This window comes from Dermochelys coriacea, chromosome 12, assembly GCF_009764565.3.
Source record: "Dermochelys coriacea isolate rDerCor1 chromosome 12, rDerCor1.pri.v4, whole genome shotgun sequence".
In the NCBI taxonomy this organism is placed as follows: Eukaryota; Metazoa; Chordata; order Testudines; family Dermochelyidae; genus Dermochelys; species Dermochelys coriacea.
Genome location: NC_050079.1, coordinates 33,491,610 through 33,511,040, shown reverse-complemented (window position 1 = coordinate 33,511,040; position 19,431 = coordinate 33,491,610). Strand labels below are relative to the sequence as shown.

General features: G+C 44.7%; 1 protein-coding gene across 8 annotated transcripts in view; it reads right to left on the bottom strand.

The window, feature by feature from the left end:
- The window catches only part of LOC119841077 (c-Maf inducing protein), a 183,503-nt gene that overhangs the window by 42,600 nt on the left and 121,472 nt on the right, over positions 1-19,431 (bottom strand). Inside the window, exon 1 of one of the 8 annotated variants that reach the window (XM_038368079.2) lies at positions 1,914-2,087. The exons of the other annotated variants lie outside the window; for them this stretch is intronic. Within the exon in view, the coding sequence (XP_038224007.2) occupies positions 1,914-1,916 (3 nt within the window). The 5' untranslated portion in view covers positions 1,917-2,087. Of the gene's footprint in view, positions 1-1,913; positions 2,088-19,431 lie in introns of those variants that run through there. 8 annotated transcript variants of the gene reach the window in all.

The following is a 19,431-nucleotide window of genomic DNA, read 5'->3' as shown; positions in this document are numbered from 1 at the left end:
ATAGCTATGCTCCCATGAATGATCATAGCATAGACTGTTGTGTTCATACATGGTATTCTTTGGGGAAAATCCCACCCTCCAAAATCCCAAGAGTAACTTGATAAAATTCTAGAAGCCTAACAAAATGATGAGGAGAGTAAAAATATCACCCCATGTCATCATGATGGACACCTCAGAAACCAATACCGATTAGCAGACAATCCTCCATCTCCATTCCAATTCACAGGCCAGAAAGAACACAGCCTGTGCTGACAACTGGAACCTAACTGCCACCCCCAGGAGTTTTTGCTATAAATTGTTTTCCTTTTTCACTTATGTCTGTTTACAAATCTGATCCTGTGACCGATGTGTTCAATGAAGTTCAGATACATTTTCCCTCTAGTTGGAGGGAACCACATGGATAGACAGTTCCTCAGTTTGTACACAAAGCATAGATTTCAGGTTTCAGAGTAGCAGCCGTGTTAGTCTGTATTCGCAAAAAAAGAAAAGGAGTACTTGTGGCACCTTAGAGACTAACAAATTCATTTGAGCATAAGCTTTCATGAGCTTTCGATGAAGTGAGCTGTAGCTCACGAAAGCTTATGCTCAAATGAATTTGTTAGTCTCTAACGTGCCACAAGTACTCCTTTTCTTTTTTACAAAGCATAGAGTTATGCACACACACACTCACATATGAACCCGTACATTTAGCAGCTGCAATAGAGACCCTTTGAAAAATCACTCCCTTAATGCAGACTATGAATTTAACTCTGGTATGTAGGCTAGATATCAGCATCATAAATGTGATATCTAAACAACTCTCCAGCATTCTCGTTCCGAACTGCTTTGCAGATGTGTTAATCAGTATTTCCCCCCATTCACTAATACAGTGCAATCCTTCCAGAATCATCTGTGAATGATCTGTAGCTATTTGCTTATTAATCACTTCTTTCCTGCTGTGGCATCAGCTTTCATGAGCGCAATCTACCCCAATTGTAGCAGAACGCAAGGGGAGAACAATAAAGAAGGGATAATACAATACATCTCACATACCACGTTTTGGCTCTTCACAATGATGAGTCATGGCATTAGCGCTCTATACGCAGGCTGATGAAGTATTCCAATGAAGTGAGCTGTAGCTCACGAAAGCTTATGCTCAAATAAATTTGTTAGTCTCTAAGGTGCCACAAGTACTCCTTTTCTTATTCCAAATCAGTGATTTAAATGCATTTTTCATTTTAATTAAATTTATACAAATGAAAAAACACAACAGCAGCCACTCTGGCTTCCAAAGCATTTTGAAGATATTGGAAAGTAAAAGAAACAGGAGGAAAAAAACCCACCCTGGATACTAAATATATTTCAGATTTTAGAGCGGAGTAAATACCTTTAGGTTTGAAAGCTCTTTGGAGCAGCCCTTTAGGGCTTCTAAATTACAGAGCACATTGTCATCATTTAATTATTATCATTACAGTCTTTTTTACGAAACGTAACATGATGCTCCCATAGAAATTTTAATTTCACTTATTTATTTAATGGTTCTCTATAGTTTCTTTTTTGTTAGACTGGCTACAGCAGTGAATAAAATATAATCTTTCTAGGCTGATCAATCAGCCTGATAACCCTAAACTACTAATTTCTGGCTAATTATGCACAGTGAGCAAAGCATCCTAAACAAAGCAAACTTAGCAAAGAGTTTTCGACACTGACATTTTACACTTCTCTCCGAAGAAATAAGCAAATTAAATTCAAAGCAGAAACCAGAGGATGACAGAACAACAGAAAGCAACCAGCTGGCCATCCCAGGCACTCACTCCTCCCCCAGTATTCGTCTTCCCTTCATCACCCCCACTCAGACTGCTTACAGCAATGTGGCTTCAAAGGCGGGTGTTGCAGTATGAAGGGGAGCGTACTGTTCGGCGGGATGACCTTACCATACAAACCCTTCTGCAGCCGTCAAATTCTCCCGTGCAGATAGAAATAAATCAGAAATGGTTTCCATTCAGATGTGAAGCCGTATATAGGAGAAGAAAGAGGGAAATGAACATCCTGCCATGCAAGAGAGACCTACAACAATTGCTGCTGATGCCAGCCGGACAGCGATCAAAAGGAAGCTTCGAGGTTAGGCTACCTTTGCACACACACCGTGGCAGCTGCAAGCAAAAAATCCAAAAGGGCTCTGTATCGGCTCCAGCTTTCCAGGACAAAGGGGTTTAATGTGCTCACATGACGCACTGCTATCTTTAAACCATGTTAAAGGACTTCTGAAGGATGGTGGGAAATAAAAAAAAAAACAGCATCCATGAGAAGCTTGAACTCTGCTACCCTGAACCTTTGTCCATGGTTACGCGGCTGCTTTTGTCAACATAATGCTATTTACTGTGGAGCAGCTCACTGAAAGCTTCAATTAAAGTCTGAAACCCATCAGCTGGTTACCAGAGCAATTTGCATCAGCAAGCACTCGGCCAAAGCTAAGCCATCTGTCCTCTTACCTGCACCTGACTCGTGAGCAAGCAATAACTAGCACTTGGGGGTGGGGGTAGGGGGGAAAAGGCTGTGGCCGAGGACCAAGAGTAGAGACAAGTCCATTTAAGGATGCAAAATGTGCCTCAAGTTAACAACCCCCCCTTGCAATTCAGATAATGTTAGTGTCACATTTAGGTAGTTTGTCCTCCCTGCCACGTGGCACGCCCCTTTAAGAGTTTGGGGGTGCCCTGATACACAAAGCCTCAGGAGCTATGGGGGGAGAAGAAAGGGGATCCCAAGAAGAAAGGGGATCCCAAGAAGAAATAGCATTTAGAAGGAATCCTGTTACCATGTCTTTAAGAGCCTGGAACCTCACAGAGAGAACAGGGCAAGGCTGCCCTCTCCCCCAGACAGTAAGGAATGAGCTGGGAAAAGGGGCCAGCATCAATGCTGTCCCCTCCCTCATGGCAGGGCAGATGCCTGCCGATACTGTGGGGAGCAAGAAGGCTGCTGTGGTGTCCTGAGACTGCAGGGAGCAGACACCAGCAGAAAACTGCAATACCCACTAAGTCTGGGAATTAAGTAGTGCCAGCTGGGGGAGATGCAGTGCCACCCAGCTCCAGGAGGAGAGCTGGTGCTCCTGCCATAAGGAGAAGACGGAGACGGAGATGTACATGGCTACCCTGAACCAGGAGAGCTGGGAACAACTTAGATGACAGGCTTCAGAGGAACCCTGGGAGCCAGAAGCACCTTTTGTTTACTTGGGACTTTTTGATAAGAGGCTTTGTAATAAACAAGCCCTATGAAAGGTATTATTGAATCACATGTCCGAAGAGCCTGAAATGGAGTTAAGGAGTACTTGTGGCACTTTAGAGATTAACAAATAAATTTGTTAGTCTCTAAGGTGCCACAAGTAATCCTTTTCTTTTAGAGGATACAGACTAACACGGCTGCTACTCTGAAACCTGAAATGGAGTTACTGACTTCCTGAGAAGGGAAACAGAGGGAGGGAGTACATGCAGCTCCATAGTAACTCAGCAGAGGGTACTACAGGGCAGGCACACCCTATGACCACCCAATCCCACAAAACTTCACTGGCATGAGCAACTCTTCAAAGATAATGCAGCTGTTCGTGTCAAAGAGGCTTTGCTGAGTGGGCCTGAGCTTTGCAGAACGTTTATGGATCCTCATCCTGAGCAAGGAACAATCCCCCGGTAGGCCATAGCAGATACTTTGTGGAAATAGTTGCACTGTGTTGCCAGTCATGCAGGCAGATTCAGGTCTACTCTGTCTAGGCTTTTCTACTGACCTTGTCACCATAGGATTTAGGCATAAAAAAAAGAAAAATACATTCAGTAGAGATTTCCTCAAAAGAGATCACATCTCAGACGACGACACACACAAACATGCCACAGCAGACTGCCCTTTGACCTTGCTGGCTGTCGCCCAACCAGAACCACAAAGCTTTCTAATGCTATTCCAGAATTTTTCTGCGATGACTTTTTTTTAATAAAGCTGTTACACTTAAAATGGAAGTGGAGGGAAGCACAAGGAAGAAATAAAGCTTTGCATTTATAAGGCACTTCAATTAATGAAGCCCCGTAGCCCCCCTCCCCTCCAAGAGCCAGTAAACTTTTTTCCCATTTTACTGTCGGAGAAACTGATCCTCTCATAGGTTGTGTGACACACAGTGAATCTGTGGAAGACACAGGACTAGAACCCGTGACTTCTGATTCACACTCTTCTTCTACCACCAGTAGAGCACGCTTTCTCACACACAGAGAGCTGGGGACAAAAGGTTCAGAATGGGAGACCCCAGGACAGAGAAGATTTTAAAAAAAATCCTATACAGAATGAAGTTACATGCCCTGAGAGCCTAATCCTGCAGCCCTTGCTCACTGGAATACTCCCAGCTTCTGGTTGACAATAATGGGACCATTCATGTAAGTAAGCACTGTAAGATCCGACTGTAAATGCACATAAATGAAAGGAATAATCTCTTCCTGGGGTTCTGATGTCACTACATCCCCCAAGGAGACATTATCCTTGATATGATGATTATGAGAAGATGTTGGTCTCCACTGTGCCCAAAATCCCATTCTGCTTGCTCACTGCTGTCGCAGTCCAGGAAACATTCTCAATTCTTGACAGCCAATTTCCCGCAGGGACCTGAGGCATTTTTGTTGTCTTAATAAAGAATTTAAAAACAAAAACAAACAAAAAAACCCAACCCAACCCACAACCTGGAGTGTCCTGTTAAATTCTAGCACTCGGACTCCAGCCATTACAGGATTTCAGCTGGGATCATCTTTCCCCTCTCTCTGCTCGACTGCAGATGAGCTAATTGCTCATTTCTGCAGACGCACTAACAGTACAGCATGGCTTCCCCAAGGCTGCGTGCGCCAGAAATTACTGATTTATTGCTCAGCTGAGAAAGGCAGTTCCAGCAAATGGGAAAATGGCAAGCTCCTTCCCAGCTCACTGCAGGCCAGTGCTAAACCAGGCAACGTTTACAGCTCTATTCTGACAGCAAGATGGAACAGTTATAAACTGAGGCTGTGTTTCCAAGGTGCAAATGACTCAGGTTTGTGGAATGCACAACACAGAAACTCACACTGCATTAACCAATGGACCAACTTCTTAACAGCTGCACAGTAAAGTGCTGCACAGATAAGTCATTTTATTTGTTTTACTAAACCCAAGAACGTACTCTTGAGTGCCATCTACTGGCCCTTAATCTATTAACTAAATATATAAGCGTGTGTTTGTGTGTGTACACACACGTATGTAAGTACATGTACAGGCATAAAGCATCTAGTCCAGTATCCTGTCTCTGACAGTGGGTGACACCTGCTGCTTCAAAGGAAAGTGCAAGAAATTCTGTAATACGTAGTTAAGGCATAACCTAACCCTACAGAGAGTTTCTTCCTGACCTCCAAGAGTTAGAGGTTGGCTTAAGCCATGGAGAGTGTTTTCTGGCAGACCTGTTTTTTTGCAAACAAAGCTCATATCAATAGCATTTGCTGGCTCTAGTCCTGGGCCCTAATCCTGCAAAGGAATCTGCCTGCCTGGAGCCCGTTCCAGTCAATGGAACAGTGCATGGGTACATAACCTTTTGCAAAATCAGGGCCTTATATACTGACATGACTGAAGCCATAACCTTTTCATAACTGTCTGAATGCCCTACCTATGAAGCCCACATGACTTATGGCTCTCTGGAGCAGCTCTGTTTGCATCAGCAACATCATTTAACACTTTGCTCCAAAACCTGAGTTTTCTTCATTTAAATTTTGCTCGATCCTAGACGTGGAAGAATGCCAATTCTCACCCACCACGTAGGCATGCATGCTTGGGGCAGGCTGGGCAACGGTGACTAAATTCCCACAAATAACCAAATACCAAAGAAATGCGCCGGGGGAGAGATGGGAGCTTTTGGAGCTAGGGATTCCCTGAACCTCCCAAACTATTTCTTGAGGTTTGCAAAGCCAGTTTGGGTTTGTATAAAATATTGTGTTCTTTTTCTCCCATGGTGAGTCCATTTTTTCAAAATCTTGATTTTAAACTTGATTAAAAAAGAGAGTCCTGATTATTTACATTACCAAGATTGGGGCCCTGTTGTGTCAGGCACTGTACAAACACATACACACTGAAAGACAGCCCCTGCCCTGAACAGTTTATGGCCTTAACAGACAAAGGGAGGGGTGAAAAAAATCAAGGCAGAGGGGTGGAGTGACTTGGCCAAGGTGTCACAGTGAGTCAGTAGCAGAGCTGGGAACAGAACACAGGTCTCTTCCCTCATAGGTCTGTGCTCTAGACACTGCCACTTTAGTCCTCTGCTCTGTATTAAGTACAAGAGAAGCCTCACACATCTGAGCTAGGATGGCAAAAGTGGGTGGGATATATATGGCATCTGCTGTATTTTCCCTTCAGAATCTCTCCCTCTATTCTTCCCCCTTGTCTACCTAGTCTATCTGGATTTGTTTTCCACTATGCCCCACTCTCCCCCTGTCTTTTCACTGGGCTGTTTCGTTCTTCCCCTCCCCCATTCTCTACTAAGCACATATTTATTACAAAAAACCCCAAACTTCCTGAGCAGAACACTCCACCGAACACAATTCTTCCCCTGGGGATCGGATACAACACCACACACACACACACACCCCGCCCACGTGTTAGTCACGTTGCTTAATACTCTATGCTCAAGTACTACAGTGATGAGTGCGGCATGAGCACCTATACCAAATCGAACAGAACAAGAACCCGAGGATATTTGAACCTGTGCTGAACTTCCAGAGCTATGAAGTTTAGATAGTTTCAGCATGAGGTGAAAGAGTTCAGCCGCGGCTAATAAACAAGCTGGACTATGAAACAGACACTCCCCATTGACGTCAGGGCTCATCTTTCCTTGAGATACTGTGCTGGAAAAATGAAAGAGCGAAGATGGTTTCCACTGCTGCTCAGGCCGATATAGACAAGAAAAGGAGACAGGAAAGGAGTGTTCACAAGGTGGCCTGACTGCCCGTCATCATGCATCGTGCTGGCACGCAGGTAGCACTCTCATCAATCCATGTGCCCCTGGATGGCAGCTGAGTCCAAGTGCATCACAGCAGGGTTATGCTGAGAGAAGCTTAGTAACAACATCACTACTCACAGAGCGATCACTCTCCTCCTTCACCCAGCAGTGGCTTCAGCTACTCAGCCAACGGTGTGTCCTGATGAAGCAAGGCTGCTCTGGGAATGAAGAAGCAGTGGCCAAAAACCACCCATGGGAAACTCACATAGAAAGTGACTAGATCACCTGTACAACAGCAAAACATCTGGGGGACCAGCTCCTCTCTAGTGCCGTTTGTGTAGGCTGTGACCACTTGAACCACTGTCTCCCACCTGTGCATCGTAAGAATATATGCAGAACACTAACCTAATACTTCTGCTTTCTCCTGCGAGTGGTCCCTGATTGCTTCCCTGTTTCCCCCCTTGGGATCTCATCTGTCCTCTCATAAAGCCAGAGAATCATATCACTCATGGGCACTCTGTGCAAACAATGGTATTTTACAAACAGACAGCCTCCTTCTACCCCTGGATCCCAAAGTACTTTATAAATTACAGCCACAAAGGCTACCACCAGCCTGCAGCCACCTCTGCTGAAAAGATGGCAACCAACCTGTATGCAAGGGGAATTTAATACAAAGAGACAGAGGCCAAGAAAGAGTCCCATGGGGACTTTAAAGATCCATAAAAGACAAGCAGGATTTTGTTTTTTTATGGACTGTACTATGGCTTCATGCGAAAGCCCTTACCTTTGAAACCATTTGGGACACAATATTATAGACCTTGGAAAGTTGAAGTAAACGGCTACCTTGCTGGGATTTGAAATTACATATTCTACCACTGGCCTCTAACCCTAACAACATTCCCTATTTTAACTTGCACTGATTTGATTCCACTCTGTCCAATACTGAAGAGTATTTTTAGCATGCTGCATTCAAAAACTCCAATGTGGGGGGTCTGTATTGTACCTTCTCACCTCCATGTATGGGAAACCCCTCTGGCCAGTAAATCCCATGTAGCCTCATATGCGGCCCCCTATCATGATGGAACAGAAACATAGCTGGCAGATCCTGAGCCAGACCTCCCCGATCTGTGCATTTGAGATGTTATTCAGTAACCATCTAACACAGAAGGCCAATTGTGGCTCCAGCTGCACTTTGCATGGACTAATGTGGTTACTATCGTAATCAGACCTGTCCACAGGGGAGATTTTTTTTTTTTTTGGCAGGGTTGACCTTGATGCATTCCCCGAAACCCTCCATTCCCGCTTCCATTTCCTTTTGGCAAATGCTCCCATTCTTCAGGCCTCAGTTCCAGCACCAGCTTTACACTTCAGGTTGGCAAAACATCAGCTTTCATCCTGCTCACAGCATCTGCTGTCCCATATTTTTCATATTACAATGCCAAGCAAGGTTTTGTTTTTTAACATTGCTCTGGCTATGCGGAATTTCACTGCTACTGTGGAATATGTTTCAAGCAGAAACACAGAACCCCAGAGCTGCAATAACCATTCCACTGGAACAGCTGGACCCTTGGGTTGCAAATTCCATGTAGTCTTTCCCATAAGAAAGTGACATTGACCATGTTTTCCCATATTTTTAAAATGAAAGACAGAGGGCCAGATTCACCAGTCCTACGGCAGCAGCCAAGGGTCTGTGACACCTTGCAACACAGGTAGTTGGGTGGGGTTACTGCTGCTGTAACCCTCCCTTGGAGTTTTCAGGAGACGAGAGCAGCTTCAAGCTTAAGGCCAGATCTCTGTGGAAAACCACCCCACAGAGGTTGCTGGACGCACAGAATCAGACCATCTCCCAGCCATCCTGCACCATCTGCTTTAAGGGCTGCAATGGCCTCCCAGAGTACATCTACACTCGCAGTGGTGTGTAGAGTGCAGACCCTGCATGCCCGACTAGCACGGGTATAAATAACAGTGTCGATGGTGAAGCATGGTGCAGGTGAGCAGAGCACCCTACGAGCCTGAACCCTAGGGTATGTACCCTGCACAGCTCTCTACACACCCACCACTACCCAGCTCTTTTTAGCAGTGTAGCGTCCTGCTCCCTCAGCCTTTCCTTGCTGCCTGCCTGAACCTTTCACTCCCAGATGTAGTTACACCTCGCAGCGAGCGTGGACACGGCCTGCCTTGCACAGAGGTGTGTACAGCTACATACACCCTACATGCTATTGCAAGTGTAGACAAGGTTTTACTCATCCCAGTAGAGGGGAGGTTTCAAGCACTTTCTGGCCCTGAAATCTCCTCCTGGGGCAGATCCCATACTGCCTACTGCAGGGTACTTTAACCTTCCTGTGAAGCATTTGGTGCTGCGCTAGGGTCCTCACAGGATACTGGACTAGATGGGTCATTGGTCTGATCCAGTCTGGCACATCCTGTGTTTCCCTGATGGACTTCCTACCATTAGGGACACACTGTTATTGCCGCGCAGTGCCCACGTCCTAAGTTCTGGGCCAGTCACAGATGAACAGTTATGTACTGTAGCTAAAAAAAGAGATCAGACTATCAGCTAGGTATGTAAATTATATGTAAATTATAAATTACACCCAGATCGAGAGGCTCAACAGGCTAAAGGCAATGCCTGGGAATGATAGTCTTCAAGTAATACAACACAAGAGGCTGCGAGTTATGATGGAGTTACAGCATACGTCAGGAAGTGAACGTGGCGACTGTAACCAGAGGGGAGCAGTAACTCCAGCTGCCAGTACAGTCATACTGCTCCCCAGAATGGGAGCTCACAACGCAAACAGCCCAATCCATAGAGACCAGGCATTACTGCCTGGGATACAGAACACAGCTGACACCAAGACAAAGAGTGTCACTGGTATCCAGCTTTCTAATGTCGCTTCATCATATCATACAGACGCTGTCTGTGTCTGTGGAGTCTGGTTGGTGATGTATACCGGCTACCAGCCTGATGTGGGAATGAGGGACTTACACTCTAGAAAAAAGGCACAACATGGCCTGATCATTACTGCACTTTGACCAGTTTCTCCAAGTAGGAGACTGCATCCAGGCCACTGGGGAGCAAAGCCAGATAGCATCCCTGCTGCAGAGAAACCCATTGGCTCTGGCTTGCACACTTCAGATTCCACGCTGTGAGGTGGAATCCAGTTGTCGCCTGGGAAACAGGATGCTGTGCCAACAGCAAGACTGGAAAATAGATGCCAATCATTCCAGGAGGCTAAAGATTCAGCTGGGAAATGAGACCCCCTCACCACCTGAGAAAGCTCCCTAAATTAGCACTAAGCGCTCTCTAATACTGCATATTTCGCTAACAGATAACAAGAGCCTCCTAAGGAGGATCCATGTCAGCGCTATTTCCTAGTCTAAAGGAGCATTGGCAGATCAGGTGGCAGCCAGCAGCATGCAAAGCAGTTACATTTCCCAGATATACAAGCCAGATTTAAGGGACACACTTGTCACCCCCCCTTTTTTTCCTTTTACTCTCCATAGTGTGCAGCAGCCCCTCACCCAAAATCTCTCCTGGCCCCCATTCTGTCTCACCTCCTGCAGAAGCTTGGAAATAGAAATGCATATACTTACCTATTTTGTTTCCCCTTCCTTGGCAAACGTGGTTTGGTTTTTTGTTTTTTTTTTTTTGCTGTTTCTAGCTCTGCACCACCATAAATGGCTTTGAAATTGACTTCTCTCTCATGTGCACCTGCATCATCAATGTCGTCAGCAGGAGAGATGTGCACGGCTCAAGGAACGTGTATGTGTCAAAAAGCTGCTGCTGTTGCAGAGGCCTTAGGGAGAGCTCAGATCCTGTATACTGATGTGATACTCACAAGCATCTTAAAAGAACTTCGGAAAAGCAGCCTTTTCCTTACTACAGAGCACTGTATTGCGGTTTCCTCTCTCACAAAGAGAAGTATTGGATTTCAGAGCAGTATTCACATCTGAAATGATTCAATCACTTAACTCCGTTCTTTACACTTCAGCTCACCGCACAAGATCAGCATAAAACCTGAGATTTCACTGAATCTGCTGCAATTTTTTTCTCCCTTATGTAAGTGCTGCTTGACATGGCAAGATAGACCAATATTTCAAGGGCCTAATTCTGCATTCATTTTGCACCTAAAACTCCTGTTGTGGCCCTAGGAATTTTGGGGTGGACAAAAAATGCATCCTCAGAGTCAACGTCAATCTTACTTTTAAAGCTATCATAGTTTAAGTAAATCACCCTAGGCAATTCCTTTGTTCTTGATGCATCTTATCTTTGCAAGGGTCACTTAAGTATAATCTAGTATTCTCACTTCAAACAGAGCTGTACAAAGCAGCTGAGAATATGCTGCAGTGAATAATAATGACATGCTGGCCACTTGGGGTTGAATAGATGATTTAAACAGCTTTTGCTGTTGGTATTTTCTCTTTCTTATTTTAGTTTTTAAAAATGCCACTCTTCAAAAACGAAGGACATTTAAATGACAACCAAGCGGAGTGTCTGGAAATTATTACAGGAGAGATAACCGATAATAAACATGTTAACGTGCAGCACATTTCATTCCATTTGGTTTGGTGGATGTTCAAGGTAATTGCTGCAATCCTTTAAGCGGGCATGCTGCACGCTGATTTTATACTGGTCACAGCAATTTTATTGTGGTGAATTCAAGACACATTATGATGAGAAAAATATGAAAAGAAGGAGGAGGAAAATTTATATTATTCCTGTCCTTCTAGACCTGTGTGGCTACCTGGGCTAGGAAGGATCTGTTCCTGCAGCCAGCGAAACCAACTGTACGACTCCCACTGATATCAGTGGTGCAGTATTGGGCTCTAAGGCTGCTGCTCCTACAAGGTACCAAGCACCTTTCAACTCCCATTAACTTTAGTAGGAAAGAGTGCTCAGCACCTTGCAGGATCAGGCCCTCTCTAAGGGAAGTCTGACAGCCAGAATTTCTGAGACAAATTTACATGACTGATTTTATCAGGAGACAGTACTATGACATAGGTTACAACAGATGTACCAAGACCATGATGCCCATGAATGCTACCAGACATGGGCATCACACAACACTGCAAACACTCAGACATTTTCAATCCAGGCAAGCGAGTTGGACAGAGTTATTTATTCTAAGATATTTGAGCTTCATGTGACATGAGACAATAAAACCCCAAGTAAAAAAGTCCTGTGGTGCAGGGTTTTCGAAGGCCTAGATTGTTCCTGGAGATGGTTATACAAGAAGGGCTGTATACTGAACTGCTCTACCAGACTGCTCTGGGGAAAATGTATTCTGCCCCCAAAATTGCCATTGATGACACGCTGCTTAATGCAGTAGAAAAATGATGCTATCTAATGAGGCCACAATTAAACGATAAAATTACACAGCATATTTCTAAAGTCAGTTCTGCCTATGGTCGCCGTTGTTGCCGTCTGTGGAATGTCAGAGGCATTCAACTTCACACCAAGATTAGTGTCTATCATGCAATCTCGTTAAGCTCTCTTCTCTATGGCTGCGAAACATGGACACTCTACAGCAGGCACTAGAGCATTTTCACATGCGCCGACTGTTTCTCCTCTGTAACATTAAGTTTTCAGACAAGGTCCCAAACATCAAAGTTCTAGACCAGTGCTATATGACTGGCGTTGAATCCCTAACAACACAGGAGCAACTTTGCTGGGCTGGTATGGATCGATGATACGCGAACATCTATACCGCAGTTGCAGCCTGCGCCCCACAAGCCCTTGTCAGCTGACCAGGGCCAGCTGTGGGTGTATAATTACAGTGTAGACATATCCTTATTGGCCTGTCAGTCTAAAGAGTCATTCAGAGAGCAATGAGGGAAGGAATCTTTCCCTGCTACAGAGCTGGAAAGGCAGCTGGTTTAGACACTAGCAAGAGAGATTTCAGCTGCTCCCACAGGTAAGGGGGGAATTTCAATCAGAGCAGATAAGGACACTTTCTAACCCTCCATAGACAAGAGAAAGGGGTTTAGGGAAACTCTTTATCCTGGGAAACATCTTAATTCTGTTCAGTACAATTCTTGAAAAAGCCTCAGCAGGAAGATGAGTTTGACTGAGGAGCAGCAAGCTTTGTGAGAAAGTACAGTCCAAGATTAAATCACAGGTTCTCGTATCCAGTGGCTCCTGTAAGAAGGACAAGTGACAGTTACACCTCATAGAATCTCCCTGGAGGAGGAGATCTCCAATCCTTTCCAAAAAGAGACCTCCTCGATGCTAGGGAATCTAGCTCTCCTGATCCACGGCCTAGTTTAGGAATCCAAGGGGAGGTTACATTTTATTACAGTTATAAAAAGAGGCACTGAAAGAGTACTTTGCAAACCTGTCAAGACATAGGGTCACTGTGACCTGGCAGACAGAATTGCTTGGAATTAGTCATCAACCTACAGAAGCACTGTGCAACAGCAATTCTCCAGCAGGAGTCTGAGCGAAGCAGCAGCGCACCCCAGCTGTCCATCGCTCCTGTCATAAATATAAAGGGAAGGGTAAACACCTTTAAAATCCCTCCTGGCCAGAGGAAAAACCCTTTCCCCTGTAAAGGGTTAAGAAGCTAGGGTAACATCACCGGCACCTGACCAAAATGACCAATGAGGAGACAAGACACTTTCAAAGCTGGGGGGGGATGGGGAACAAAGGCTCTCTCTGTCTGTGTGATGCTTTTGCCAGGAACAGAAAAGGAATGGAGTCTTAGAATTTAGTAAGTAATCTAGTTAGATATGCGTTAGATTCTGTTTTGTTTAAATGGCTGATAAAATAAGCTGTGCTGAATGGAATGTATATTCCTGTTTTTGTGTCTTTTTGCAACTTAAGGTTTTGCCTAGAGGGATTCTCTATATTTTGAATCTGATTACCCTGTAAGGTATTTACCATCCTGATTTTACAGAGGTGATTCTTTTTACTTTTTCTTCTATTAAAATTCTTCTTTTAAGAACCTGATTGTTTTTTCCTTGTTCTTAAGATCCAAGGGTTTGGGTCTGTGTTCACCTATGCAGATTGGTGAGGATTTTTAATCAAGCCTTCCCCAGGAAAGGGGGTGTAGGGTTTGGCAGGATTTTAGGGGGAAAAGACATTTTCAAGTGCGCTCTTTCCCTGTATATATTTGTTAGACGCTTAGTGGTGGCAGCAATAAAGTCCAAGGGCAAAAGGTAAAATAGTTTGTACCTTGGGGAAATTTTAACCGAAGCTGGTAAAAATAAGCTTAGGGGGTTTTCATGCAGGTCCCCACATCTGTACCCTAGAGTTCAGAGTGGGGAAGGAACCTTGACAGCTCCGTTATTCCAAAAGAGCAATGGAGAACATACAGTTGGCAGGCTACAAACAGAGGATCAAGGCAGAGCCCTAAGAGCATAGTAAAAACCTCTGTGTTTATTTGGTGGGGAGTGGGTGTTCAGCTGCACTTTGTTTGGTCATTGTATACACCACTGCAGACTTGCCTAGAATTGGCTTAAATTAGGACATAGATATAAGGTAATGTTGAAGTAAAAAGAAAATGGTACAGAGTTTAGGCATAGAAGTTTCTGGTTATCAGGGAATAAGGTACAGATTATCAAGGGGTGCGAAGTTCAGTTTAGGAGAGGGTGGCGTAACGAATAGATAATCTGCAATCTCCCCGACTGGGGGTAAAAGTTTAACGGGTCAAAGTACAGACACTGAGATATGGGGATATGTTGTCCATATAATGGCTACGTTCAGGTGTGGAGTATAATGAGCGGATACGATGATGAGGATGGATCTACCCTCATTTGGTGGGATTTAATGTTCAGTGAGTTTATGGTTCCAGTTCATATGGTCCAATGAAAAAAAAAGTCTCTCAGTCCCTTTCCCATGGTTGATGCACGATGTTGTACTGGCTCACACCTCCTGGTACTGTCGGTGGCCGGTGATGTGTTTGATGTAGATGTCCCTGGACCATCAGATTGTGTCCGAGACCATGAGACGCCGCATGAGCCGTGCGTACCGTCGACCGATCCCGCAGGTCCGCAGCACACGCTCGTTGCAGGGGTTCCAAGTGCCCAGGGCTCTGACAATCAGGGCATCCATCTGCACCTCGCAGCCCTTTAACTACCTGTGCTTTGTCTCCACTAGGATTTCACAGCAAAAATCACTAACACATGTGAGCTACCTTGCTGTAAAAACACACCTTTTGTGAGTGTGAAGACATAGCCTCAGTGAGACTTCTGCTTTGGTGGGGTCAGGGTAACCCACACTCAGAGTGATCTCACCCAATGCATTGACTGTGGAAGCAATTTTGCTCCAAGTGCATAAATCTCTCCCTTTGTGCCAGTTCTTAAAAAGCTGCGAGGCCTCATAGAAAACACTACAGGAGTCTCCTTGTAGAAACAATTTTGCTAACCTGCCAGCTGTTTTTTGTTTTTCCCTTGGTTTCTTAAAGAGCTCATCTTCACTTTGCAGTTATTCTCAATCTGAGAACAACATTCTCTGCTTCTGACACCCTGGTCACCCCCAGCAAACGACCGCAAACTCAGAAACAGAAGGCCAAGGCCAAGAGTCTCCAAGGGACTGGCAATATTGGATGGCTGGATTTTGGGTTAGGTGGGGCATAATACGTAGCAGGAACGGAGAAACTCTAAAAAAAAATCTCCTGTGCTCATGAAAATGCCCTGAGCAACAGGAAATTGAGGGTGGGGTTCTAAACAAACACACAAACGCTAGGCAAGTAGAAGTTTTTCTAACTAATTTTTTTCCCACAGGAGGTGGCCCTTTAATTCATAGACAGAGTGGTAACATCAATCACAGTGGAAGGAGAAAAGGGGAATGCTACCACAGAGCCTCACACAGGCAGAGGGGGCAGCAAAGAGACGGCATTTCCATTCAAAACAAAACATAAAAATGAATGTTAAATTCCAGCAGCAAGAGGGTTTGGAGCTGGAGAGGCAACGTTGCCTCATCCTGAGAGAAAGGCATCAGGAGTCCAAGGCTTCTGAAATTTAGTCTCTGTTCTGCTGGGAACAAAGCCACATACACTGAAAAGCTCTTACTGGCATAAAATGCAGCATGCTGTCTGCTTAGAAGCACTCGTCTACACGAACAAATCACCCTCATGCCTCACTCTGTATTGGCTGCTGACTAAATTCAGAGTCCACTTCAAGATCCTGGATATTCAAAGCCCTACGTGGGGTTGGCTCCAGGTAACTAAGAAGTCACCTCTCCCTCCGTGGTCTCCGAATAATAGATACCTGTATATTTCACTGGAAGGGGCAGGAAACAAAATTTCTTAAGGGCTGAACCCAGAGTGTAGAACTCACTCCCATAAGACATAAGAATGGCCACGGGGGCTCCACACTTCCAGAACTAAAGGCAAAACTAATTTACTCAATTTAGCTTTCCCTCAATTAATTATTCACGCACTCACAGAGACACAGTTGAGGCCTTCTCCTCTTTCCTCCTCTACCTTTAGTTACTGAAAACTTGCTGAAGAAAAGAAGTGTCAAGTTCTTGGTTTTATCAGATGCCTAAGATTTCCTACAAGAAAGACAAGGAAATGGTCATGACACATTTGTTCTGTCTTCATACTGAAATGTGATGTCTGTTGCAGTGCAGACTGGAAGCAATGGTGGAAAACCCACCCAAGAGAATGGCTGAAATCCAGGAAGGATTCCAAGGAAAAAGCAACTCTTTGAATATGGTTGATATGAAGTGTGTCACATGGTTCTTTAATGCATTATCACATGATGCCGGAGCTTCCTCTCTCAGATCAACTGCCAAGAGATTAACCGATGTCCCCATGCCAGTTTCAGTGATGGAGCTTTTTAGCCATCACCTCTGGTAAGTTTTCTGATCTCATGGTTTCGAGACACTTTTTACCCAGATTTAAGCCTGTGAAATCCTTTGATGCTATCATTTAAATTCTATATAAACCTCACTCCTGCAACATCGCTATTTTTAACCATTACCATAGTGACAATGTCGTAAGGTGTTTCACATGAGGCTACACCACATGTTTCAGAATAGTGTCTCTCAACTTAACCTTCGCTGTTTGCAATATAAAAATACTGAACTTCCATTGCTAGGGCCAGATTCCAACACCTTTACTCTTTTGGGCATAAAATTCAGTGGGGCCACTGGTAGAGTAAAGTGCTATTCAACATGAACAGGGGTATCAGAATCTGATCCCTAGCAATTCACACTGAGTAGTACGTTACACCACGAGTGGTTCCATTGAAATGTGGAATAAAGCACTATTCACTGCAAGTAAAGATGTACCAATTTGACCCAAAGGGACAAGAGAAATACTCAGCGGGCCATTGTCAGCTGATATTTGACCCAAAATACAGTAAGAGGGGCTTCCATGGATTTTAACACCGACTTTCATGAGACCAAAGATGGGCTTGAAGTTAAGGCACTGGACTGGGAATTTAGGAGACCCAGATTCAGTTCCTATCTCTGACACAGACTTCCTGTGGAACTTAGGGCAAGTCACTTAGCTTCTCTGTTCCCCAACTTTAAAACAGGGACACTAGTACTTCCTTTCAGTTTTGTCTGTTTAGACTGTAAGCTTTTCAGGGAAGGAAAGGTATGTACAGTGCCTAGTACAATGGAGTCCTGAGTTCAGCGGAGACTGAACTCCAGGTATTATCACCATACAAATAACATATAATGATAGTAAGGCTTCCCAGTGGAGAACTACTTTAGACATTTGTATCTGGGTTCTCCAGACTTGCAGAAATGTTTAGAGCTACATTACTGATGAGAGTTCTGGCATCAAGGTACCATACCAAAGTATCATCCAGCAGGGCAACCAACCTATTGTAAAACAGATGCAGATATTACCTTACCAAGTGGCCTTTGGTGAACACCACCATTCTGAAACACCAGACTTCCTGTTTCTTTGTGGGTTCCCTCCGCATCTGTTTAGTCACCATACCAAGCAACTTTCAACACGAAATGTAAGTTGACAGCTGAGTCGGAGTTACAGGTGGTAGCATAATTGAGCTGACAAATCTGTATCAGCAGCAGCAGAGGGAGATTCTGTAGCTGCTCTCCGAGATGCTCAAGTTAATCCTGTATAAAAGGGTGACTTGCCCCTTTTTGGGCTAGAGGCCTGGGGCCAACCAACCCTAGTTACAAAGCAGGGCTTAGATGATTCCCCTATAAAAGCAGCAGGAGGCTGCAGGGTGGAAGCGAGAGAGAGAGAGAGAGATGTTCAGGGAGAAACAACCAGAGGAAGCTGGGGTAGAGACCGCAGAAGTGCAGCAAGCAAGAGCTCCTGCAAGAGACCTTTGGCTAGGGGGAAGGGTTTGAGTCTGGAAGCCAAAAGGCTAAAGAAAGCTAAGGACCAGGGAAGGCAGGCTCCCCAGGCATAAGACAGAAAAGACTCCAGCCAGGTAGGCCCTGGGAGGAGCCTGCCAAAGCAAGAAAGGCCCCAGGCAGGTAAGCCAGGGAGTAGGAACAGAAATTTTTTTGTTTGTGCGGACTTTTGCCAGACTTTTAAATGGAGTTTGGAATTTTATTTTGAGTTTATTTTGTGTTAATAAACCCAGACCACAAGGAGGGGTATTTCTCACCACAAATAACCTATGGGTGAAGTTTATTGAGGAGTCCAAGGGGGAAACTGAGGCAGGAGGCCACCTGCAGGGTCAACTTGTGACCCCAGGCGGCACCTGGGAGGAGGCCACTAATTGATATCCTGCCTTTGCCCTTGCTTCTATTGTGAATTCACTTGAACTGCCAAATACGTTCCAAGGTAAACAGCATAATGTTAGTGGGTGTTTTTCCTCTGAAAAGTTAAGCAACCAAAACATTAAAAGCAACTATATTCCAGCAAACAGAAATGTTTTAGCACAAAGTATATAGGTCATGATTTAAGCTCTGCCATTGTTCTGTGGAAATGAATTGCTTCCTATTTCTGGCAAAGGGAAGGCCTTTCAAATCAAGATAATGTTTTATTCTACTAAAAAAGAACTTTTAAAAAAAAAAAGCAGCAGAGGGGCAAAAATAAATCCTTCTATACAGCAAATGTCCACTGAGGTTAAATTACTCAAAGTTTCCCAGAATGAGAGGCTTGCTCGCAAGCACCGGAAAGTTTATGAAGCTCATCCTTAAGATCAGCTCCTACAGAGCGAAGTTGTCTCCATATTGCTGGAAGATGTATAAGCGAAACAAACCATGCTATCTACAGTTTTCCTTTGCTGTTTAAATCTTCAGGGCTAGATTGTACCTTTACCATCTGCCCTGTGAATGGGGTGGGGTAGGGTATGGCTGAGCCGCACCAAGAGCAGACCAGAGACATAGCGAGCATCTGATTAATTCTATCTTTGGAGAAAATAATCTGCTGGCCCACACCACCAGCCTCAGCTCTCTGGGCAGGCACACTGGGTGGGGTGGGAGAATTCACCTAGTCTTTGCCCCTCCTGCTCACTCCTTGCCTATCAATGCAGGAGGGGAAGTCGCAGCACATGGAACTTTCATGCTGTAATCCACGATGCCCCATATTTTACTG